Genomic DNA, 24758 nt, shown 5'->3' with positions numbered 1-24758 from the left:
AGGTGAAGTTAGATTTAAACAAACAACAACAACAACAACAAAACAGCACCAATGAAAAACTGAAGGGATCGCATCCTGCGTCTGAAAAATGCGCTCGGATTTTCGGCTTTTTCAGAAGTTCGCGTGTTCTGCCTTGGAAATGCGGGGCGGAGGGGCTCGCGCTGCTCTGGTTTCGGAGGCGAGCTGCTGCTCGTTTCTCTAGCAGCCCCTGCAAAATCAGTACGCAGGCAAAGCGAGAGAGTTGAGGAGGGGAGTTCAGACCGAGGTACGGTGCTTTGAGGGCAGTGCTGCTTCTGAAAAACAAGACGGGCACAATTTCTGTGAAAAAAAGCAGTCTGCCGAGCTCCCAAACAGCATTACTCACTGTCTGAAACTGTAACTTGTGTGAAGGAGTCAGGCCTGATGATTTCTTTTGGAAAACTGGTATGAATTTTGAAGTAAAAACATAAGAACAAAGGAAATAGTTTTTGAGTAGAGTCAGTCTGAAGTTAGCCTTTGACCATTTGATACATTCCACGCTGAAAAGGAAGTTGAAGGGGGAAAAAATTCCAAAAAAAAAAAAAAAAAACGAAAAAGAAAAAAAAAAATCAAGGAGGATACTGGTAATGTTTTCCACATTTGAATTTTAATACATGAAACAGGCTATAAAACGCTGGCCAGCTGCAGTAAATAAAGTAGCAGTGGGAGGTATGGACCGGAAACTTGTACAGAATGTGCTGGTGGAAGTCTCCTTGCCCACTGTACACCTTCGGCTGCTGCCTTCGGCCCCGGAGTAACTTGAGCCCGGTGCTGGGACCCAGCGGCCCTGCCGTGCCCGGCGCCCTGCGCGCTGCTCCCTCTCCCCGGACAAAAAGAAGGCGAGGGTAGGGCAGAAGCTGCTCTTCTGCTGAAAATATGCGGACGGAGTGCTCCGATTTTGGTGGAGTTAGCCCAGATTTACAGCCGCGTAGCTGCGAGCAGAGTCCTGCTAGCTCCGCGAGCCCTTTGCTGTAGCAAGCTCTTCCTTCACATTCGCTCCCTTATTTTTTTAGCGGCCCGGTGAGGAAGGCATTTGAGCACTTGCTAATTTTTAGCAGGCCCCTGACGTCCCTTCCTAAGCTCTCCTTTGACTTCGGCAAGCGGCACGCGTTAATCCACACCGTTTATAAATACAGGATATTCGGTGCTGGCGCAGCGGCAAATGGGCTCAGCCGGGAGGGCTCCTCCGGCACCCCCGGAGGTGGTGCACGGGCGGTGGGAGGCAGCCGCCAAAGCTGCCCCTCGCAGGGCACGGCGAGGTGGGTCGGGCCGGGGGGGGGCCACACGGGGAAGGGGGCGACCTCTCCTCTGGCAGGGGAGAAGGAGGTTCAGGTTTCCCGTCCCACAAGGGCCCCGGTTCTGCAAACGCACGTGTGCTGAGCTTTATTGCCGCGAGTCGTCCCGTTGGGACTATTCGTGACGTTGAAATGAAGCACACGCGGGAGCGTTTGCAGGACTGAAAAAACGCGGTGATTAAAACGAAGGTAGCCCCCGCTCGCCGGGCTTGTAAAGCGAGCACAAAACAACCCTGGACACCCATAAAGAAGCTCCTGTGAACTGGCTGCGAAGAGGCAGAAGTTGCTTAGAAATACGGGCGACGCAGGCTTTGTTTTCAAGCTGCTCATAATATTTATGCCTCCGTAATGGCCTTTACGGCAGAAGTCGCGTGTCGAGACAAAAACTTGGAGTTTGCGTTGATTTCGCGGGAGCTGCCCATCTCCAGCTCTCAAGGGCATGAGCTCAGCATATATTTTCGGCTTTAACTGTGAATTTCCTGGCTTTCGGTAGTTCCTGTTATTTCAGAGGTTATGCAGATTGTAGGGATTTTATTGTAACATTTCAAATTAAATTGGAGCAACCAGCGTTTAAACGCTAACTTTTACACGGGAATCTTAGCAGACACATGTTTCTTTTGTAGCAGTGCATGAAGGGATTGATTAAAATCATTATAAAACACAAACTGGTATACATTATTTTTAAGGCAGTACTTAGAAGTCCATCAGCTCGCCTGCATGCTTCACATGAGGGCCCACAGGAAGAGAGCATGTTCGTGTATATTTTTTTTACATCCACATTAAATTAACTTACGGAATTTTCCACCCCTAGGAATTAAAGTAGCAGCTCATGAAGTAATTCGGTTATGTCATTCATACATAAACAAAAAGAGTCGAGCAACTTGGCGTTATTTAAAAGGCAAAATCTGGCTTTTGCTATTTTTTCTTATTATCTTTTCATCTTCTCGATTCTTAGCGCCGTTGTAGCTGTTGCATCTGTTGTTTATTTTGCCTTGCTGTGTTTTTTAGCTAACAGGTATCACGTACGTTGAAAAAAAAAAAAGGGGGGCGGAATGACCTTACTGGAATAAAATCTGACATAACAGGCACCAGTGCAAGGTTTTTATGTAGCGCCATTTTCTGCCTAATTGGCTGACATTCCGACCGCCCCGCAAATTACGGCCTTTATCATATTTTTAAACGATTTTCGAGCCGTAAAGCTCGTCCCGGCCGGGAGGGAGAAACCGCTGACCGATACCGAAGCGAGACCTTTTTCTGGAAAAACGCCGCCCGGGCACAAGGGCTTCATTCATTCCCCGGCAGCTAATTAGGCTCATCGTTCAGACCGTGGGGTCTGGGGCTCGGCATGCCGCCGCCGCCTGCCCGCTTGCCCCGCGCCGGCTGCGTGCGGGCGGCACCGGAGCGTGGCCGGCCCTGGGCAGCGCTGCGGCTCCTGGCCCCGCTCCGCGGCCCCCAGCCGGCCGGCGGCAGCTGGCTTTTGTTTGGAAAGCTGCCGGGGGAAATGGCTGCACCTCGAGGGGCGAAGAGCTGAGGTCACCGCTAAAGCAGGTGCCTGGCAGAGAGCGGCAGGCGGTGGCTCGCCGCGGGGGCTTCTGGTGCTGGCCCCCCCCGGCGGGGGACGCGCCCCCAAACCGGGATGAAGTGCCCAAGCTGGGCGACTCACTCGCGGCGTGGCCTCCTCCGCTCCCTCGCCGGCGGGTCAGTGAAGAAGAGTTAATGTTCCTAATCCCGTACTCGAGGCCCTTTTCTATCTCCGGATTTAGCCGGTGCTTAAATGAATAATCGCCTCTGTTGGAAAGAAATCGGTAAGGATTATTTCAGCGACTTCACTTCAATGGCCGCGGCAACCCACTTTTCCCCATAACAGGCTGCCACCGGCCGCTTTCCCTTAAAACACTTCCATTTCCTCACGTAGCGGTGGGAGACCGGCGCGCCTGGGCACGGCCCGGGGAGCCCCCACGTGGCTCTGAGAGCTGCGACGCGCTCGCGCTGGGTGCTCGGGCGCGGAGCCCTGGAAGAGGGAGGTCAGCCCGCGGGCCCTGCTGGAAGGAAAGCCGTCGGGGAAGCTGGCCCCGCGCATCGAGGGAGCGCGACGTGCCAAGCACAACTTCCCCTCGCCGCGCCGGGCTCCCGGGGGCGGCGGGGGACCGCAGGGCGGATGCCGGTGCCACCGCTCGGCCCGGCCCGGGACGTGGTGCTCGTCCGCTTCGTTCGCTCCTTCTCCTTTGTAACGTTGAGCTTGGGCTGTGCCGCTCGGGGCTGCGGGGAAATGGCTTTTGCATACAACTGGCTCGCAAGAAGCCCTTTCGTAAGACGCTTGGCGAGCTGCGCGGCGGCGCTCCGGCACTGCTTTTTTTTTTTTTTTTCTTTCTGGAGAAAAAAAAAAATTTGAACTTTGCTGTTTTCCTGATTTAATGCCACTCCTAATGTCTTTTTTTTTTTTTTTTTTTTTTTATTAAATCCTTTCTTTTGCTTTTGATCTTATTTATAGCTGAGCCACCGGTCATATGGAAACTATTATTGTATAGCATGGAGATGAAAGACTTCAATGCAGTTAAATAAGAGTGAATAATTTGGACCAATAATACACACATACAGTGAGAGACCATTTGTGTCAGAGTGCCCTGCGCTGTTCCCTTTTTAATATAGCGCTGGAGGTTTATAAGGGCTTTGCACAAATCTGCTTTCTGTCAGACTTATAAATTTTGACAATATTGAACACATGTTAACATGCATCACCTTACAACTTCCCTGCCGCATGTTTTTATTTATCTAATTGGATAACACGAGGTCATCAGTTTGAAAAGTACAAAGCCCGCTGCTCGCTGCGTTCGGTCATTACGTGAGCTAGTTAGGAGCGATCCCTTGCTAGCCGTAGCCTGGAGCCGTGATCCGGGGAGCATCTGACGGCAGGTGATTGCTTTTCCTTTGCGGCGGCGTGTTCAGAAAGTTAATACTTGTGTGAAGGCGCCGCTCGGCGCGACGAGGGTTAACCGTAGGGAGCGGGGTGCAGCGCTCCTAATAGGAAACCTTTCCCCGTTTTTTACAGCTTGTGCCTGCTCCTTGCGGTTCCCAAACTTCAAATGCCCATCTGCGAGCAATAAAAGAAACATTTGTATGACCATTTCTTAGCGCTCCTCGGGATTCGCTGCTGGGGCAAATGGTGGCTTTTCTTGCTCTGGAGGATAAAAGTTTCCGTCTTCAGCTACACGGCAAAGGTGCAGGGGGAGATAACTCCAGATAATTCACAATGAGGCGCAGCACTTTGGGGCTGTCGGGTGCAGCTGCTATTTCGCGGAGGTCGCAGCTCAGAGAGCAGCGCTCTGTGTCGATGGGCACCCGAGGACCATGCAGGCACATCGCATCTTCTCTTTATGTGTTCACCAAAAAATGGGGACAGGAAAACCTGTATGCACAGGTGAGCCCACAGGCACACGAGGTGTGTGACATAGCCGGGGTGCCTGATGTCCCCTCCCCGGCCCCTCCGCGCCCCCGTCCTTGGTTTCTTTCCTCCTGTCCCTGCCTGCCCCGCTGCTTTCAGGGAGGGGTGTTGAGAGAAGGGCTTTGCTTCTGAGGAGGCGAGGTGTACATCTGCAGCAGGGAGCTGGGAAGCTGCCCTTCGGCAGGAAAAATCAGCAGTTGCTCTCTCGGAAGAGGCTAAGGTTGGTCTGTGGGCTGCCAGCCCCTCCGCTCTCAGGAGGCACAACCGCACGGTGCGTTCATGGCCGAGGCGTCGGAGGAGCAGTGCCGGCTCTGGGGGCATCATCCGGAGAGGCAATATTCTCCATTTCAGACTCCTCGGGGAATATGCTTCTGAAAATCCCAGTATCGTGCTGTTTATCCGTGCTAACTACTGATACCCATCTCTAGCACGAAATGCTGAGTACTCCAAATGGATTTCCAAGCATTTTTTAAGAGCTTCCCATCCGCGATGAAGGTGGGAGATAGTGCAGGTAATCTGAAATCCGCACAGACCAGTATAACCAGAAAAACCTGGCATTTGTGCTGAATATCTTTTACCGTGTATAAAAAGGAAAGCACGAGTTAAAAGGAGACGAGGTCTAGCCTTCTTCCAGCTCTTGAAGAGTTGAAAAATGCTGTAAAAGACAAACCAAGCGTGAATGCAGACATCGTTCTGGCCAGGTTTTCCTGCCGTGTCTGTCAGCCTGGTATGTGAGCGCCTCCAAAGAGGCCTTGGAAAGTCCCGCGGGACGATTTTGATCCTTACGTACCCCCACCTCCGGGATCAGCCTTCTCTCTACTTGCATTTCTTTGTCTTCCAGAACCCTTTTTGACCTTAAATAGCCCCAAAAAAAACCCACAAGACTGAGGTTTCTCATGTTTTTTTTCCCTTAGGCTGGGTTATCTCAAGCATACTGCGCTTCATCTCTGAGCACACACACGTATGCTCGGGCCCTGCTGCCTGCACGCGTGTGAGGTTAGGATTTCAAAGAGGAGGTTAGGGCAGAGATTTGCACATCAACAGCACGGCCTGTTTGTACCTCCCGTGCGCGTCTTTGGATTTGCTATCCGTTTTGTTTGGGTTTTATTTCCACTCCGATCTGCTGAGCGTTGCAGTAGGGGCTGTTTAAGGAGATGGAAAGAAATAAAATATTAATAGAACTTCAAAGTGAGGTCGATTCTCTGAAGATAAGGATTATTTATAGGTCTGCACTCCTGGGCTGGGGGGGACGATGCGTATCTTTGCTCCACCTCGGGGCAAGGCTGTTGCTTGTACAACAGACAGACCGGCGGCACTGCTGGCTGCGGAGGGGAAGCAGGAAAGGCAGCGTTTGTGTCCCCCCCCCAACGCATGGGCCTGGCTGCTTTCAGCCCCTGAGGTCTCAGATAGGGCCGGTTTTGCTTCAGAAAGTGCTGTCCCTTCCCTCCCAGTTGGGGGTTTTCAGCCAAACTGGGTGGGATGGTCGTGCTCTTACTGGTACCGAGCTGCTGGTGGCTATGTGGAAACGGCTGATGACACTTAAAGGAGAAAAGTAAACGTCCGGCCCCTTCTGGGGGGGAAATCAGGCCTGAAGTTTCCTGTCCTAGCAGTCATTTGGGTACCCACGCAGGACAGGGCGGCTGGGCATCCCGCAGGTGGCACGGTGCCCCCCCGGCGCGCGTGGGAAGCAGCCTTCCTGGTCCTCTGCGCATGGCAGTACTTGCTAGGCAAGGTTAATTTTGTGGGTTTTTTGCTATAAATGAATTAATTTTGGTCTTTTGCTACAAATATATGCATGTGCGCTTACACATGTGCACGTACGCAAACATATCTGTAGCCTGGTAGAGCTGTAGCTGATGGGCTTAATATCTCAAAAACCACGTTGCTTATGGATAACGATGTGATTGTGAGCAACTGAAATGGGAAGAATAAAATATCCAGGAGAATACCCCGTGGAAAGGCAGTTGCACAGGGGTGTTTTTGTGGCTGTGGAGGTAGGAGGCATGAATATTTTGGAGCAAAGCACCCCCCTCTGCTGCGGCGCAGGAAGGACTGCAGTGAGACGAGTACTAGAGCCTGGAGGTTGATCCTATGTCTTGGCAGAAACCGTGTCTCCCACTCGGAGAGGGGAAAATCTGCTCGAACTAAATCACAGCGGAGAAGAAATGCTTATTCTTATTGTAAGAGTGGGCTTAGTGTAAGGGTGGGCTTTAGTACAAGGCGATAGGGTGGGCTTCCTCCCTAAGCGAGCCTGAAATTTGCCAGTTCGCAAGACAAAAAAGGAACAAACCTCAACAAGTGAGGCTGACCCCATTGTAGGTGGTAGAAAAGAAGAAAAGGAGTGACAGTTCTTGTCGGTCGGTTGTGAGACATGACATTCATGATTACCTTCCAGATCTGAGAACCTAAAGGAGGAGAAATTTGAGGATTTTTTTGTTTAATCAGAACTATTTTTAAAAACATGAATAAAACTTTGTCGATACATGAGTGGTACAGCGATGGGGGCTTGATGGCGTCTGATTTTGCGTCTGAATTCAACAGTTCAATTTAAAGATCATCTGTACTGTTGGCCTTCGATCGTTATTGCCGCTTCTGCTTCTTGACGTGATAAATCAGAGGTCGTCTCCCAGCAGCCAGGCCGAATAATCAAGATATCCAGGCTGCCTAACTTCAAGCTGGACCACCCAGCTTGAGGCATCTCGTGGAGTCCCGTGGTGGCAGTGGTCCACAGGAGGAGGCGGGCTGCTCCGGGGCAGGAGCAGGAGCAGGACGGGGTGCTGGCAGGCTCCCGGTCGGTCTGTCTGTCTGTCTGTCTGTCTGCACAGAGCATGGCTGGAGCCCAGAGAGGCTCGCAGGAAAAGGGAGGGATCCGGAGCGAGACGTTGCGTCTGTCAGAGTGCCTTTACAGCTTCCAGTCGCTCTCTGGAGCTCCGTTTGAAGGTCGGTGGTTGTTCTCCAACCAGAAGTGCTGTCACGTGTTTCTTTGTCGACCTCAAAATGAAATGGTTTTCGTCTTCTGTAGAATCGCGGAAGAATGTAGATGGGAGGGGGCTGCTGGGGGTCACCTGGGTGAGACCCCCGCACCCTGCGGGGCCGCTTTGAAGTCAGGGCCGCCCCTCTGGGTAGACCTGGTGGCCCCAGGTCCGGCCCGGCAGAGCATGGCTCGCTGGGGACGGGGGAGCACAGCCCTGTCACTGGTACGTGTGTGTCACAGCGGGTGGGAAAAACACTTTTCCTCCTCGAAAGGATGCCATTCTGACTGTACTGTGTTCAACCATCTGAGATTTAAGGAAGGAGAAGTGCAGACCTCCGAGCACAGCCTCTCGCAAGTCTTTCTTCCTTAAAACCAAATAATGCCGGTTCCAGTCTTTTCTTAGCACGTCATGTTTTTAAAATAAAAGCGTCTCAACGAGGAGAGAGTTTTTGTCTGTGCTATTTTACACTTGCTTTTGGTTATTTGCATTTCGTCTAGTAGTAAAAGATTTTCTCAAGTTCCCCTTGGCAGGATTCCCTTTTATCTTTCCTACTGCGGTCTCGACTCGCTGTTAACAATTATACTATATTATCTTGTAAGTCTGATCAGAAACATTCCTCCATCTTTTTTATCTGCCCGAGCACTTTACTTTGGGAGAATAAAGAGAGATTTACAGTTGGCTGCTGAGTTTATCAGCCACGGAAACCCGTTTCACACCAGTGTTACGGGAGGCGCACACCTGAGGAAGTCCGGAGCGTGTGCGAAATTTTCCCTGTAGAAAATTTTCTTGTCTGTAGCTCCGGACGCGGGGCGCGTACCTGCAGCCGAACGGTGCCACTCAGAGCTCCAACGCTGCCCCTTCCTGGCTCTTCTCTAGCTTTTCTCCTCCAGCTTCTGTCAGTGTTGCTCGTCGGCTGCCCAGCTCTCCTCCGCAGCCTCCTTTATGTAGGGAGGTAACGGCCCCGCTCCGTCTGTGAGCGAAGCAGGTGGGAGGAATGGACGGATTTCCATCGCGCTGTCAGCTCCGATGATGGCACAACTGGAGTGTTTAATAAAACCTTCATGGGGATATTACCCGGAGTCACGGCGTTGGCAGGCCTGGCGCCCCTTCGGCTTTGGGACTCGGTGGTTAATGAAATACGGCTAATTTGGACGGGGCTGCCCGCCTCGGGTGGCGGGGGACACGGCGTTGCGTTTGCGCTGCCGCGGCCCCCGCTGTCAGAGCCTTCGCCGGCGGGACGGGGAAAAATGGCAGGCCCGCGATGCCGATCCCCGAAACGAGAAGTCGGATGCCAAATTGAAATTCCTGCAGGATTTCCGCTAGCGATGGGGGAATCGAGAAGCCCGCAATTAAGCATATGGGCATTAAGATAATTGTCAGATCTGTTGGCGGACATGATAGAAGACAGATGGGCGCGAAGCGGCGCGCTCGGCTGCGGCACCCCGGGAGACAATTTGACGTTTTACCTGCCTGAGCCGCTCGGCCGCCTGCACGCCCGGCCGGGCTTCGGCTCTGCGGGCTCACGGCGCCCTCTGGCGAGGCACCCAGCCCGGGCTGGCCTGCCATCGGCGCCCTAGGGCGGCACCGGGGCCCCAGGGCAGCAGCAGGACCCCAGGGCTGTAGGGCCCCGGGTCCCCATGGCCCCATTGCAGGCCACCACCGCCTCCTCTCACCGCCCCTCTCTCCTCCGCCTCCAGGTCGGCGCCCACCGCGAGGACGGGGTGAGCCTCCGCGGCAGCCACTCGCTCGTGCCAAACCAGGTGCCGGTGCCCCAGCTGCCCGTCCAGTCGGCCACGTCCCCGGACCTGAACCCGCCCCAGGACCCCTACAGGGGTGAGTACCGCCGGGCAACAGCCCCGCAACATGGGGATCGGGCCCCCCCTGCCTCGGTCCCGTGCGTCGCAGAGTGATTGGGGTTGGGAGGGCCCTTAAAGGTAACGCCCGCCACGGGCAGGGGCACATAAAAGCAGCCCAATTACCAAAATAATTCTGCAAATTGACCAAACAAATCTGGCAAGTATCCAAGGCGCTGCAGGGTGCCCATCAAAAAGATGTGGATTTAAGGTGAAACTCGGAATTTCCACCCAGTTTACGATTCCAGCCGTGGGAAGGGCATCAGCAGAGTGCCTGCCCTTGGCTCGCACGATGTGTGAACTATTCCTAGAGGCTGAGGGGCAGAACAAGACCTGAAAGCCATCACTGAAACCTGTTTTAGGGCCTTCACGCTTCGCTCAGTGCCAGTTATCTGGGGCTGCACGCACAGGTCACCCTTCACTGGGCAGCAGAGGCAGAGGACTTGGACCCAGATCGCTCTGACATTCGCGTAACCAGTGTTTGACGGCTCGTCCGTGTGTTTTCTCCCAGGCATGCCAGCTGGACTGCAAGGGCAGAGCGTCTCTTCAGGTAGCTCCGAAATCAAATCTGACGACGAGGGCGACGAAAACCTCCAGGACACAAAATCTTCTGAGGACAAGAAACTAGAGGATGACAAGAAGGATATCAAATCAATTACTAGGTCAAGATCTAGGTAACAGTATATAATAGTGTCGCTTCATTTAATTCCTTTACTGGATTTTGATGAAGTGAACAGAACAGGAGGAAACTATGAGGTTTTTTCCTGGCAGGTAAAACCACAGCCTAAGTGGAACAGAACGGCTGTTCTGGCAGTACTGAGTACGCTTCTGGTACTTGTACTCCAGGACTTCCTCAAATTTGAACAATTCACAAATTTGGACACTGACCAAGTTCTCCACAATCTCTAAAGAAATTGTATTTTGCTAAAATGCGTTAATTATACTGCTATTCCTCTCTGCCTCTGCTTGCAAACGGGAATACAGTGTGGATTGGCATCTTTCTAAAAATGTGCCTAAAAGTCGATCACACCTGCATCTGAACTAACAAACCGTATTCTTTTCTTTTACCTTTAAAATAAATTCGTCATGCCATGTCCTCAATTTCTGTAAATCTCCAGAGCTGTGTAGGTTTAGCTGGCAGATTTAGTGGCATTATTACAGCAGGTGAGGATCTGGCCCTCCCGTAGTTCCTGGAAGAAGATGGGCGTTCTGCTGCCTCCTCGCCCTGGGAAGGGCCAGGAGGATTCTCTCCTCCTTTGAGGCTGAGATGCTTAGGAAAGGCAGGAGTGTATCTGGACTGCTAGTGGGACAAGGCTTGTGCTGCATATTATTTATACATTTTTGGAAAGGATTACTTAAATCCTAGCTGTATTGTATCATTTGGGAGCTCGTGCCCGTGGTGAACCTGAGCAATGTCTATGGGCACAGCAAACACGAACCACCTAACAAGGGGCAGGCCACAGCTGTCCCATTTATCCTAAATTTCCCTTGTCTCACCTGCATCTCACCATACCTGAGGTACAGCTCAGGAGCGCAGATACTCTTTATCATCAGTTGAGTCCCAAATCACCCAGCCAAATTGCAAATAAGGCTGAAATTCTGTTTTGTTTAGGGGATTTTTTTAATGATTGTGAGTGGCCATGTCTTACTGCCTTTTCTCCTTCCGTGTCTGCTTGTCTGTAAAAACTGAGGCAAGGTAAGAAACATCTGAGCAGACATTTTGCCACAGAAAAAGCGCCGAGATTCTGACCTCTCAAGCCTGCACACACTGATTTTTAAGCTGTTAGTCGCATTCACATCTCTTACGACTGGAGAAAACGTGTGACACTTGAGATTTTCTCTGAATAAATGTGTTGAAGTAACCATAAGCATAAGTGAGGCTTTCATGTCCGTTTCCAACATGGTAAGAAGAAAGGACCTTGATGCTGCTGTAAGGTGGTTGTAGTTCTTGCTAATTCAACAATTACGCTGCCGCTTATGCATATTTATACGTGCTTTGATGCTTTTGTAGGCTAACATTTTTGCTTTTAACATGCTTGCGGCTCTAAAAGGTTACTCCCGATATTTAGTTATATATCTAAATCCATGTTGTTAGGGCTGCTGAAAATTTATTACTCTATTTGCATAACCAATTCAAATTGCATAGTGGCAGTGACTCACTAGCTGATGTGTTTTCAATTTAAAATCATTATTTCATCTGGCTGGAAAGCAGTTTTGTTGCAGAAATGGTGCACGAGTTCACTGTAGGGCTCTCCGCAGCCGTCGATTCCTCCTGTGGCCGTTTGCCCACCGGCATTTCGGTGCCCGGGCTCTGCGCAGTGCCTGGTGGGCTGCCCGCCCCCGCCACCGTCGCTGCTGATAGCGGAGAAAGTTTTTTCTAAAGGACGGTCTGCAAAAAGTACAAGCTGCACAAGAGCCTTTACACGCATGCTGTAGCTTCTTTATATTTTAGTGTTTCTGCTTTGACCTTCTCTCCGGTCCTTGCCCGTGTCACCTGCAGACAGTCTGCTGGGGCCTCTGCTACCCCAAGGGCCACGTGCTATAAAACTTGAGCTGAACAGATCTCAAATCTTACGTTCGGCATAGAAGAAAGTCACAGAAATATAAAAACGGCCTGGAGTGCTGTTTGTTTTAGATGACAACGAGCGTGCTCCCTCGTTGTCAGCAAATCTGTCACTGCAGCAGCAACCACACTGGCCCTCAACAACATTTGTCACGACGTAAAAAGTTGAGGTATCGACCGTGATAAAGCATGTTATTGAAAAAGTACATTTTCACTTCTTTAAGGTACCTTCCTTGCAGAATGTAAAGGTTGATTACCAACTTAGTGTAAAATTTAAGGGGACTGAATTTTGCCCAGGTTCACTGGAAGAGGAACAGCAAATACGAATAGCTTATAAGGTGTTTGACTGATTTGTAGCCCTGGTTTTGGACAAACTCTGTTTAAAATCTTTCCCCTGCTTGTTTTCCACGTCATTAGAAAATAATGTATTCCTTTTGTCTCCCAGCAATAACGACGATGAGGACCTGACACCCGAGCAGAAAGCCGAGCGAGAAAAGGAGAGGCGAATGGCCAACAACGCTCGGGAGCGCCTGCGCGTGCGCGACATCAACGAGGCGTTCAAGGAGTTGGGCCGGATGGTGCAACTCCACCTGAAGAGCGACAAGCCCCAGACGAAGCTCCTGATTTTGCACCAGGCTGTGGCTGTCATCCTCAGCTTAGAGCAGCAAGTCAGAGGTGAGTGCCGCCCTAGCTCCTCACGTCCCTCCCGGGACAAAAGGCACCACGCTGAGTCTGGGGAAGGCTGCCCAGGGGCACCCGGTGACACACAGGGGACAGGACCTGGCCCCCAGGGACTGCTGAGCGCCACAGAGCACCCGGCGTCGCAGTGGGGCACTGGTGTTCGCCTGTGGCTCTGGCACCGCAGATGTTGGCGGCGATCCTCGGCAGTCTCGGTACATTTTACATTCTTTAGCAAGCTCCAAATTCAATATTAAGCTTGGCCGCTCCTTAGCAAAGCGCAAACACGAAAGGATTTGCAGAGAGTGTGTACCGAGTTGCACTGCCTGCGTCTCGGCATTGACCTGACCGGGCTGCGTCATCTGCTTCAGCCCCCTGAATTCCTGCAGCCTGACTTTACCAAGTCACTGAGGATTGTTTTAAACGCGCGTGCAATATCAAAGCCAGCCTGATGTAAAAATGTGAACGTTTGAAATTGTGTTCTGCTTCAATTCAACAGAAAGAAACCTGAATCCTAAAGCAGCCTGTCTGAAAAGAAGGGAAGAAGAGAAAGTCTCTTCAGATCCTCCTCCACTTTCCCTGGCAGGACCCCACCCTGGGATGGGAGATGCCTCCAATCACATGGGACAGATGTAAAAAAAGGCAAGTTTCGTTTGCAGCAGCGCCTGGGTGCTGGGAACCTTCCCCCAAACAGCCGGTCACGGGGAGTTCAGCCCCGGGCGCAGAGCTGCGCGCCCCCTGTGCTGCTGGGGGCGGGCAGGTGGGCGAGGGGCACCCCTTATAAAGTGGGAAGCAGGTCATGCTGCCAGCACGCCCCATGGCCAAAGGCACGTTCAGACCATGTGTTTAGAGAGGCTATAGTGACGCGTATTCAGCTATCCTTGACTGATGTGGTTTTTTTACTTCTTTCACAGGTCCAAGTTGCCACATTTCTTCATTTAAACAAGAGACCACTTCCTTAACAGCTGTATTATCTTAAACCCACATAAACACTTCTCCTTAACCCCTTTTTTGTAATATAAGACAAGTCTGAGTAGTTAAGAATCACAGACGCAAGAGGTTTCAGCATTCCCGATTATTAAAAACAAGAAAAAACAAACAAAAAGTGCAACTTGAGGGACGACTCTCTTTAACATATCATTCAGAATGTCTAACGCAGTATGTTACGAGCTGTAAGTGCACAGCCTAGAGACTGAATGGCAATCTTCTCCACACTGTGGGACAATGCATTTGTGCCTAAACTTCTTTTGGAAAAAAAAAAAAATATAATTAATTTGTAAGTCTGAAAAAAATATTTAATTTAAAAATTGTAAACTTGCAATAATGAAAAAGTGTACTTCTGAAGAAAAAAATGAGCGTTTTTGTTGGTGTGCTAGACAGCTAGTGTTTATACTTACTGGATATTAAAAGGGAAGCTTTGCTGCCCAGATATTTACAAAACCAGCAAACGTCCTAATGAAAACTGAAGTGATGACATTAGCCATTCCTTAGGGTAGGAGGAACAGATGGATCTTATAGACCTATGACAAATATATATATATAAATATATATATAAATATATATTAAAAATTTAGTGAATATGGTAAGCTTTTGTTCATTTGTTTCAGACTTTTTTGCTCCTGTAAAAAAATAGTACTGATTAACTTTTTTAAAAAGAAGATTTTACTGTAAATAAGGATTTTTTTGTCTTATTTCTGTCCCTCTCCCCTGTTTTTGTTATTGTAACCTGTAGTGCCAACTCTGTCTCTGGAGGGGTAGTGCAGGAACGAAACGCTGACCCTGACGTTGCTTCTCATTCATAAATAAGTAGAGAGTTGTTTCTTCGGTCTTTTTGGGAACACAGGACTTAAAAAGTCACGTCGTGTGTAGATACTACAGGCAGCGTTACCGAGCCCGGCGAGGCGAGCTGGTCGCATGGTGACGTTGCTCTGGTTGACCCTTTTTCTGGGATTTTCAGAGGTACAAGGTTAGAATGCTACAATGTTACCACTGTGCCTTCCAATGTTTATATCATCAGAAGCATAACATAATCAAAGTGGCTGTGATTTAACGAACCGATTAAAAGTGTTACCTATGTGTGTAGCCTAAATAGTGTGCAGTGAGGCGTTTCTGAATACATGGTCAGATTTTGGGGGGGCGGGAGGGGGGGGGAAACCATCCGGGGGGAAAACTGCAAGTAGTGTGACAGATTCGATTGACTTCTTTGCGTTGTTCTTCTCTTGTTTTTAAGTGGATTATTTAAGTGTAGACCACTTGCTGCCTCCTCCTTTATTTGTAAGATGCCAATTTCAGTCATCATGCAGCATTATAACAAGCCTTATGAGTCCTAAAGCATTAAGTTGCACTTTCTCGAGGAGGGGTGGTAGTACAGTATTTCTCTGGCCAGTATGAATGAAGTTTTTACTTAACATATTTAATAGTAACATAGATCAAACTATGGCACAGCAACTCATCAGATAACTAGCTTTGAAGTCTGGGCACAATTGAACCAACTTCCATAGTGAATCTTTAATAATGATTGACTTTGGTGTACAGTACAATTAACAGATAGTGCTCCTAGTTAAGTATTTGTCAGCATCCTTTTGTCTCTAATTCCAGTTTCTATTTTTACAGCCACACAAACCTGGCATGTATTTTAAATAAAATCTCCCTGTTCGAGTAGATTTTCCACCTATCAACACTGAATAAATGCCATAAATCCATCAAACGGTCTAAATGTTCCATCTGTTCTCCTGTTTTGCCAGTTATATAGTAATGAAAAATACATTTGTAAATTTTATGCAACAAATGGCAAACGTATCATTATTTTGGAATTGTGTATGTAAAAGTTATATTTTTACATGTAGACTCTTGTTATTATGTGTTTTAATACATTGTATCAGTTTTTGTTTATAAAAAAAAATCTGTGTGGTTGAAAAAAAAGTCTCATTTAAATGAAATAGTGAGATACGAGAATCTGAATTTTATGTTTGTTTCTGAAGACGTAAAGAACAAATATGATAGCTACCATGTGATCACCTTCGACATACCCATAAACATTTTGATTAGCTGTGTGCGTGCTGAAAACTGTAAATATGTTCAGTAGCGATAAAACTGAGAAGTGTTTTGATTTGTCGATAAGTTTCTCAAATGTGGAGGTGGATTAAACCACTAGATAAAAACAAAAAGCAGTAGAGGAGAATGCACTAAGGTTTGATCCAGAGGTACAAATGCGTATTATGTTGAGAACGCCAGACTTTCGACGGGCCTGGTTTCCATGCAAGTGGGGGTAATAAAAGACGAATCCCACCCGACGTTAGCGGCAGCCGCTGTTTCTGAGTGCTGGTATCCTCAGCGGGGTGGAGGCTTCCGTTTCGTGTGCGTGCTGTCACGCTGGATGGTGTTGAGAGTGAAATGACGATGAACAAGCCATATTTTTTTTCCAGGAGATCTCAGACCCGGTGGAGCCCACTCAGTGTCTGTCTGTAATGTGGTCTTGTAAGGAACCTGAAAGGAGCCTCTCGATTCACGGAGATTTTAAGAACTGTGCTTCTGATAAACAATGTAAAAAAAAAAATAATAATTACGAGACCAACTTCATGTTTATTTAAAACAATCTGTGGACAGAAAATAAATGACAAGTGTAGTTTGTGGAACGTGTAAGAAAGAAAACGCTTTTGTTGTTCCGCTCGCAGTCCGCTTTCGCTTAACTTGAGGAGCAGCTCCAGGTTGTGTCCGACGGCTCTGATGTGCGCGGCCACCGCGTGAGAAGTAGATTGCACACTGAACTTCACTTTCAGGCTTACGGTCCGTAGTTTGCGCAGGATAAGCATTCGTCCTTCCCGGATTGAAGAACTGAAGATCCTGTCCTGCTTCCACTCCGGATGAGGCAAGACCCCCAAAAACCACCACCCCAAAAGCAAACCGCAAAGTGTGTCCTCCTGAATTTTTTCCATTCTTTCCCAAAGCAGGTAAGGTTTGTGCATCTCAAGTTGCCTTCGTCAGGGGAGATTTAGCTGATGATACTTAAAGCAATGAAGGTTTTAGAAAGCTCTATCCTGTGGTAACAAACCGGGCTAAGAAACTCTCTACGGAATAAAATACCGAAATAGCAGCTTTTACCGAAACGATCCACCTCCACATTCAAGTAATTTATGAATATGCTGAATAGGGAATCTGTTCATCTAGAACTTTTTTACCATTTGTCTTCTGTGTAGCTGCAAGGAACACTAATGTTTATACAACTGTCAGTCCTACCAGTGATGCAACTTGTACTGATTCAGTCTTCCGAGGTTTTCTTTGTTTGCTTTTGTTTTTGCTTTTCTTTTCTTTTTTTTTTTTGTTCTGTTTTCTTTCAGGGGGTTGGGGGGGAAGGCGATAAAGACGGGTGGTCAGGGAGAGGAGGGTTTCATCTTTGTATCCAATAGGCAGAATATGATCCGTGTCCAAAAGTGAACAATACCGTACATTGCCAGGAATGAAGAGATTTCAGCGGAAACAAGCACAAAAAAAAAAAAAAAGGAAAAAAAAAAGAAAAAAAAGGAAAGAAAAAAAAAGAAAAAATGAAAAAAAAAAGAAAAGAAAAAAAGAAAAAAAAAGAAAAAGAAAAAAAATTAGTCCACTGGTTGACTGGAAAAAAAACTAAAAACCTAGAGGTGGAATATGATGAATTCCAACACAACGGGGCACCAGGGCCCTTGGGGGGCCCTACCTTTTTGTTTTGTTTTTGTTTTGTTTGTTTGTTTTTTAAGAACATGTTCTTTCTCATGGGACTTGAAGTTGATTCATATTTGTGCAGTGCTGGTTTGACCATACTCATTTCAAGTATTATAGACTTATGTAATGGTGAAAATATATGAACTGTGGCCTTTTTCATTCTTGTTACTTGTGATGCAATTAAGTGAAGATAAGAAAAAAAAAAAAAAAGCAGAGATTTACCATGTATCAGTGCCTGGCTTTTTGTTATAAAGCTTCGTTTGTCTAGTGCTCTTTTTGCTATAAAATAGACTGTAGTACACCCTAGTAGGAAAAAAAAAAAACTAAATTTAAAAATAAAAAATATATTTGGCTTATTTTTCACAGGAGCAATCCTTTTATACCATGAATATTACGGAAAAAAAAAAAAATTGTCAGATTCTGAATATTTCTTCTTTGTAGATTTTTGGAATCATTCTGAGTAAAAGTTTGTTACTTTATTTTACTATTTAAAAGATGTTATTTTACCATGTGTTATTGAGATGAAACTGTATGGTAGCTTTTTTTTTTTTAGTTGTAGGTCGCAACGGGGGAATTTTGCGACTATACACATAGCTGCAGCAGTAAAAAACAAAAAAAAAAGGGAAAAAAATGAAAAAAAGGGAAAAAGATCAAAAAAACAAACAAAAAAAGATGAACAGTTACACCTTGTTTTCAATGTGTGGCTGAGTGCCTCGATTTTTTCATGTTTTTGGTGTATTTCTGATTTGTAGAAGTGTCCAAACAGGTTGTGTGCTGGAGTTCCTTCAAGAAGATTAAAAGCAAAACAAACACAGCTTGGTGTAGGCCATTACCTGTTTCTCATCTGTAGTTATTCGATGCCGTCATGTACATGACCGTTCTGTAGCAATAAATGTGCCATTTTTATAAACCGTTTTCCGACACCTTGGTTTCATTTCATTCCCCATTGCCGCCGGGCTGGGGCCGGGCTCTGCCTCGGGCTTGCCTGGAGGACGCCGGGCGCGCTCGTCCCGCGTGCGTGTCCCCGGAGAGCGCCGGTCGTGCCGTGCGGGGTCGGCTCCGTGCTTGTTCCTGACCCCGCTGCTCCCCGAGCTGCTCCCCGCGGCGCTTCTGTACCTGCTGGTGGTAGCTGTAAGGCACTTTGGAGTCCTCCTGGAGGAAGGCGCTGTAAAAAGGCAGGATCATTTCCATGCTCATTTCCATGTAGAGCTTTGTGTTCCGTAAGGAAACCATCTGTGTCGCACCCTAAAACTGCTTGAGCCATTGGAGGAAGCACTTAGTAGAACAAATGGGGCTGTACCGGCGTGCGCGCAAACCGAACCAGCAGCCTCACATAGGCAGAAAACTGGAAACGTAGCCCAAATCTGTAAAACCTGAGGCGGTGCCTGTAGAAACACCAACTACATGTGTGCCGTGCCGTGCTCTCACCTTGGCCAGATCGGTCTCTGCTCTTGGCCTTCTCTCTGCTGTGATTTTGTGGTTGGTGCCGGAGCAAAGAGCTGAGATGTGTAATTGTTGTAAACCCACGGTCGTGGGGTCACAGTATTTACACTCCTTTTTGCACCACGCACTGCTGGTCGGCACGGTTGGACCTGCTCAGCCCAGACGGAAACCGCACAAGCTCCGTGCGCCACGGCCTGCCAGCGGTGACGGGGACGTGCAGCACCGCGAGCGAGGTCCGGGTGGCCTCGGGTGGCGTTTGGAGGCGTGAAGGGGCCTGGCTCGCGCAACCTTCATACAACATCCGTGTATGTGCATGAAAACCATTGCAGGTTTGCACTCAGGAGTTATTTACCCGTGTGGTGCGTTTAGGGTCGTTTCTGTTATGGTTTATGCTCCTGTTGTGGGGCTGGGCTGCTCACCAGGGGGACGTGGACAGCCCATCGCTCACGGCCATCGGTAGCAAAATGTGAGGACACGATTTAAAGCGTTGTACATAACACGTACCTGACTCTCGCAAAGGTTTTCAGTGGTAACACCGTTCGTTTTGGCAATGAATGGAGCTGTAGTACATTCACCGTTGTACAATGATTCTCCGTAGCTGCTGAACCACGCAGCTCGGTCTCCTCGAACGTTACACCCGAAGCAATGCGTTTAACCAAGTTTTCTTCCCAACCAGGACAGTCGGTCGCTGCACGCCCCGAGCACGGCGCCTCTTCGCCATTTCCAGTGGCGGGGGCAGGAATACTCTTCCATCAATCCCCGGTGGAGACAGCGAGGCCGCGGGGCCACCACCTGATGGCCGCAGCCTCCGTGCACCCCCTTGGGTCCCACCGTGCCCGGGGGGTGTCCGCCAGCACCCACAGCACCGCCGGCACCGCCGCCTGCGGGAGCCGTGCTGGAGGGCGCGAGGTCCGGGCTGGGACCGCGGCCGCCGGCAGCAAGCAGCCGCTCGGTGCGAGAGGGCTTTCAGCAGGACATTCATGCTGTAATTCATTTACGAGGAGCTCGGGCTTTTTTTTGTTTGTTTGTTTCCTCATAAAGCAACGGGACTCCGCAGTTCTTCTGAAAGGCGAAATGAATAGAAGAGCTGAAGGCTGGAAGAATGGTTTTTATTCTTCTGCCTTCTGTATAGATAGGGCTTGGATGAAGAGACATCCCACCCCGTCCTGTCGCTGACAGCTCTAGGAAAGTTGGCTTGATATCACATGCAATTACGCTCTCATTATGTTGGTAGCCAGTAAATACATCTCAAGTGTCTGGAGCTTGTAAATCTTACAAGTGGGAGCACTGGGAGGGAAACCGCCCTGTCCCCACGGCTCAAGCCCAGGCCAGGGGCCCGGGCGTGCTGCATGGCACCGGGGGGGTCACTGGGGGGGGAGGCAGGGGCTTCAGCCCCTCTCTGAGCCGGGGGGGACCCCTCCTGCACCCCTCGGCTGTGAAATCCTCTCACAATGATCTTCTGTGCACAAGGGCTGACAGCCACCGAGGGACGGACGGGACTGACGTGTAGCTGTGGCTGGCTGTTTTTTTTGGGGGGGGGAGGGTGTGGGTTGGTTTTGGGGGGTTGGTTGTTTATTTAACATCGCTGCTGAGGCCAAAGAGCAGTTCCCCAGCACTTGGTCACCTGCTGCGCTGGTACCTTAAGGTCTGCTCACGTGGGTGCAGACAGAAGGTGACCCCAGCACCAAGCCCTGCGAACACGTCTGTCCTTTGGGATGCCACCTGCAGGGAGCCCGGCTGCTCCCGGGTTAAACACCAGCCCTCACAAATCAGGTGCGTGACCCATCTTTGAAGTCGAGCTCGCCCAGCCCGGAGGGAGTTGCGTGGTGTTTGAGCCCCCTGTCTCAGGCTGTGCCCCCAGACGGTGGCGGGGAAAACTTGGAAGCTTTTCTGGTGAAAAATGAAAACCTTGCCCAAAATACCCTGAAATAACCCAGAGCTCCCCGGCACCCTCCCCTGGAGGCAGCTGCTGCCCCGCAGGACTCGCTGCAGCCACAGCCCTCTTCCAGTCCATGTATGCCCAGAAGTTTCTCTTTGGGTAAATAGCAATTTTGACAAAAAAACCCTGAAAACTCTCAGTTCGCTTCTAGGCACTGATTCTCTCCAATGCTGCCGCCGATACGATCAGATAGCTTTCTATAGCATGATCTGGGTTTAAGCCCGTAAAAAACCACTCTGTTGTAATCTAGTGTTAATCAGCTTGCAGTCAGATGTCCCTCGCATAACCCAGTGGGCGAGCGAGGCTGGGAATCCTTCCTGCAGGGCAGCCTAAAAGCCCCGCAGTGTTTGCACGGTGCCGGTCCGTCAGCAAAGAGGCTGTTTTAGTGGCCGGGTGCGAGGACCCGTGTGCCGGGGGTGAGCTGCTCGGGGCACGGAGCAGCACGGGGGAGCAGCGAGCGGGGCTGGTGTGTGCTGGGGGGGGGAAGCATCTCTCGGGCTCTGCTTTATGGCTTTCCACTTGCAGTCCTGGCATCCCTCCAGAAGTGCTAAATACCTTTGGTATATCCTTAGCTAGAACTCATTTATCTTCTTTACTCCGCTAAGCCAATATTGTTATTTATAACAGAAATCCGGCGGCCTCCTTCCAAACGCATCTTCCCAGCGCATCTGGGCTGGACGTTGCCCGTCGCGGGCGTTGCAAGGCTTGTGGTGGAGCACAAAGCTCTGCCCAGCCTCGTGCTCCTCTGTTGCTGTGAGAATGATTAAAAGAACAAAATGTTAATCGAGGCCCAGGCCTTGCAGGCGTGGGTTCGCGGTGAGGAGGTGCAGCGCCCGGTGGGAGCAGCGTTCCTTGGTGACAGCACCGTGTAAGAGCCTCCTGCTGACAGAAGCAACTCTCTGTTCTCACATATTCAGGAAAGAGCATCTGGAAGGTGGCGCTGGAATTAAATTTCGCTCTTCCCTGAAAGGACGCCCAGGGGAAAGGTCCCCGAGGTGGGACCGGGCGCGGCGGGGGCTGCAGGCCGCGCAGGCTCCGCACAGATGTGCTCCTCACTGAAACGCGCTAAGTAACTGTAAGCCTGGGATTCGAAGGAGTCGAAAGAGGATTAAATCGTGCAAACTAGGCCAGAACTGCCTTGTTGTTGTCAGTTTTTAACTTTGTCCAGGCAGCAGTGGCTAGAAGGAGGCCGGAGAGCTCCCGGTGCCGCCAGAGGCCCCAGAGCCACAGGCGGGAGCCGCAGCATCGCCCGCAGCGTGCGCAGGCCGGGGGCTCTAAGCCAGAGACACAAATCATACCTGTGAAAACAAAAAACATCTACTGCGCTGCAGCCTGCAAGCTGTTGATCCCAGGCTGCCCACTGCTGCTGAAGCTGAAGTGGGGAATTTCATGTGGGCTTTTGCCCTGTGCCGGCTCAGCCCCAGCAAGGCCGAGTGACCTTGGTGACAAAGTCACTGAAACAGAAGCACACGGAGGGGCCGAAACATCCCCTCGCGCTGTGTGTCCTCATCCTTCGAGGAGTCGTTGTCCTAAAACCAAAACCACAAAGAACAAAGAGCCACCTGAGGCCTTCTCCTGTTTCCTCGGTTGAATTAAGGAGAGTGCAGCACCCAGCAGGACCACAGGATTAAAAAGTGATAGAAATGCTGGGGTTAAATCAAGGCAAATCCTTAATTTTGCACATGTAGGTATAGGAAGAGGTATTTAACACTCAGAGTTTTGGGACCATTGCCAGTCTAGGCAATATAAAAAGGCAGCGCAGTCCTTTGGGGTGGACCCCCAGGGCATCCCCGTGGTGCGGGGGCTCAGCAGACCTCACAGGGAGCCCGTCAGCACGTGCCGGGGGGGCAATTAAAGGTTTGGCTTTAGCCATGACCTGAGCTGTCACACTCGACTCATCCACTGTGTTTAACAGCAAGGCCTCTGCTTAGCATTTAGCCCTAGAAACTGGAGCTGGAGGAGAGAGAAGTGGAGAAGAGGCAGGTCCCGCAGGGCCGGACGGTGCTTGGGTCAGCGGCTGGGCTCAAGGGGGGGCTGAAGTTGATGGGTGTTCTGGGGGTAAATCAAATGATATGGGGCAGCGGCAGAGAAAATCACTGTCGGTGTAGATTATTAAGCTGAAATAGGAAAAAAAAAAAAAAAGGAAAGAAAAGAAAAAAAAAAGAAATGAACACAACACGAGCCCCTCCAGGAAGCAGATCAGATGCTTTGCAGATGCAGGAAGGGCGCTGGGGATGGAGGGGTCGGGGGCTGAGCCCCACAGAGATCCCTGTGCCCTGTGGGCTGAAACCACCACGCTGCTGCAAGCTAAATACCTGCAATTAGTAAATAACACCTGACCTTGCTGCAACTGCACAGGATTGTACCATCACAAATTGCCCCTGTCTGATAACAACTTTGCAGCACCAATTAATAATAATAATAATAAAAGCACGGCACAGAATGAGCAGGTGAAAACCAAAGCCTTTGGTGGAATGTGGAGCAAAGCCAAGAGAAAAAAAATATCGGCGTGGATTAAAGACAGCAGAGACACACTTAGATGCAAAGATTATGCGAAATTCCTGAATTATGTGGAATAAAAGGGGCTGAAAGATCATTAAAATTAATCAGAGATTAACCGAAGCAAGACTGCTGAGCCAGTGTTATCTGCTGTCAATTGAACTTATTTTAGCTGAGAAATAAGACTCAGATTTGGAGCAGACTGATAAGGATAAATGAGATCTCTTCAGTCTCCGGAGAGGCCCCGTCCAGAGCCGCCAGCCCTTTTGTGACCTCCTACAGGTCTGTGCCCCCACCCTGGGCAGCCTTGGGACCCCCGGGGGTCCCTTGTCCCAGCCGCCCCTGCCACTTCTCTGCTGTCAGAGGAAGGATAATATTTGGAGAAACATCTCCCGTCAGCAAAAAGCGTGCTGCTCCCTGGGGGAAGGGGCCGGGTTTTGGCGGGGGGTGAGGCACAAAAGCTGCCTGCTGGGCCGGTGCGAGCTGGGCCAGCTCCTTTCAGCTGCGAGAGAGCTACAATGAGTTACATCCGAAGAGGGTCTGGCACGCAGGATTTATTTCAGGAAAAAAACACAGCAAATATGTAGCGGCTTGTTTGCAAAAATGTGGTTCGGATTAAAAGGGCTAGGCTCAAGAAAAAGACAAATAAATAAAAAATTAATACTGCTTTTGAAACATCACAGGGGAACAGCCACGCACTTGGGAACGAGCTGAATCGGGCGGTGGGGCAGGGCTTTGCACAACGCCCTTCCCAGCCCCAGCGCGGGAAGGCGCAGGAGGAGACGGTGCTGACCGTGGTCCCTGCTCAGCACCAGCCCCAGCACCAGCCCCAGCCCCGGCCCCGGCCCCGGCCCCGGCCCCCAGCAGCGTTTGATGCTCTCAGTCGGAAGTCGGTGGGATCGGAGGGAGCTCAGGATATTACAGCATCAGAGCCGGCGTAATTAGAGGCAGATCTGCCATCGCTGTAAATTGTCTTAGCCTCATTGAAGTCGATAATCTTTGAAGTCGATAGAGGTATGATAACGTACACCAGCTGAGGATCTGCCAACAACTGTTGGATTTTTACAGTCAGTTATTCATTCTTACAACCCAAACGCTAACCATCGGCCTCACCTGGTCAGGCAAATCCCTGCCTTAGAAACGCTGTTAGAAATACTGCTCCCCTGCCTTGGGAGCCAATATCGGATCCCAAATAATTACCGTGAGCTGAGAGTATGAAAATCAAACGGGGGAAGGAAAATTATCGCGTGCTACAGCACTAGTGGCAGAGCAAACCGAAATGCAGCATCTCCTGCAGGGGTTACTCAGCAGCAGGGCCCGGAGATGGGGGTTACCAGGAGTGCTGAATAAATAGCTAT

The 24758-nt window shown here is 49.8% G+C and overlaps 1 protein-coding gene across 41 annotated transcripts in view; it reads left to right on the top strand.

Annotated features, from left to right (window-relative positions):
• TCF4 (transcription factor 4) overlaps positions 1–18429 on the top strand; it is a 211562-nt gene extending 193133 nt beyond the window's left edge. For 32 of the 41 annotated variants that reach the window (XM_080571847.1, XM_080571885.1, XM_080571848.1 and 29 more), the window contains 5 exons: positions 9428–9563; positions 10095–10257; positions 12592–12821; positions 13324–13466; positions 13739–18429. In XM_080571847.1, coding sequence (XP_080427973.1) covers positions 9428–9563; positions 10095–10257; positions 12592–12821; positions 13324–13460 — 666 coding nt within the window. In that variant the 3' untranslated portion in view covers positions 13461–13466; positions 13739–18429. The remainder of the gene's footprint in view (positions 1–9427; positions 9564–10094; positions 10258–12591; positions 12822–13323; positions 13467–13738) is intronic. The other 9 variants (XM_080571873.1, XM_080571865.1, XM_080571851.1 and 6 more) reach the window with 1 other exon arrangement.
• Positions 18430–24758: the final 6329 nt, after the last annotated feature.

Source organism: Anser brachyrhynchus (genome assembly GCF_964034855.1).
Source record: "Anser brachyrhynchus genome assembly, chromosome: W".
NCBI classification, from domain to species: domain Eukaryota; kingdom Metazoa; phylum Chordata; class Aves; order Anseriformes; family Anatidae; genus Anser; species Anser brachyrhynchus.
Note: the sequence above shows the minus strand (reverse complement) of the source record. Positions and strands in the feature narration are given on the sequence as shown.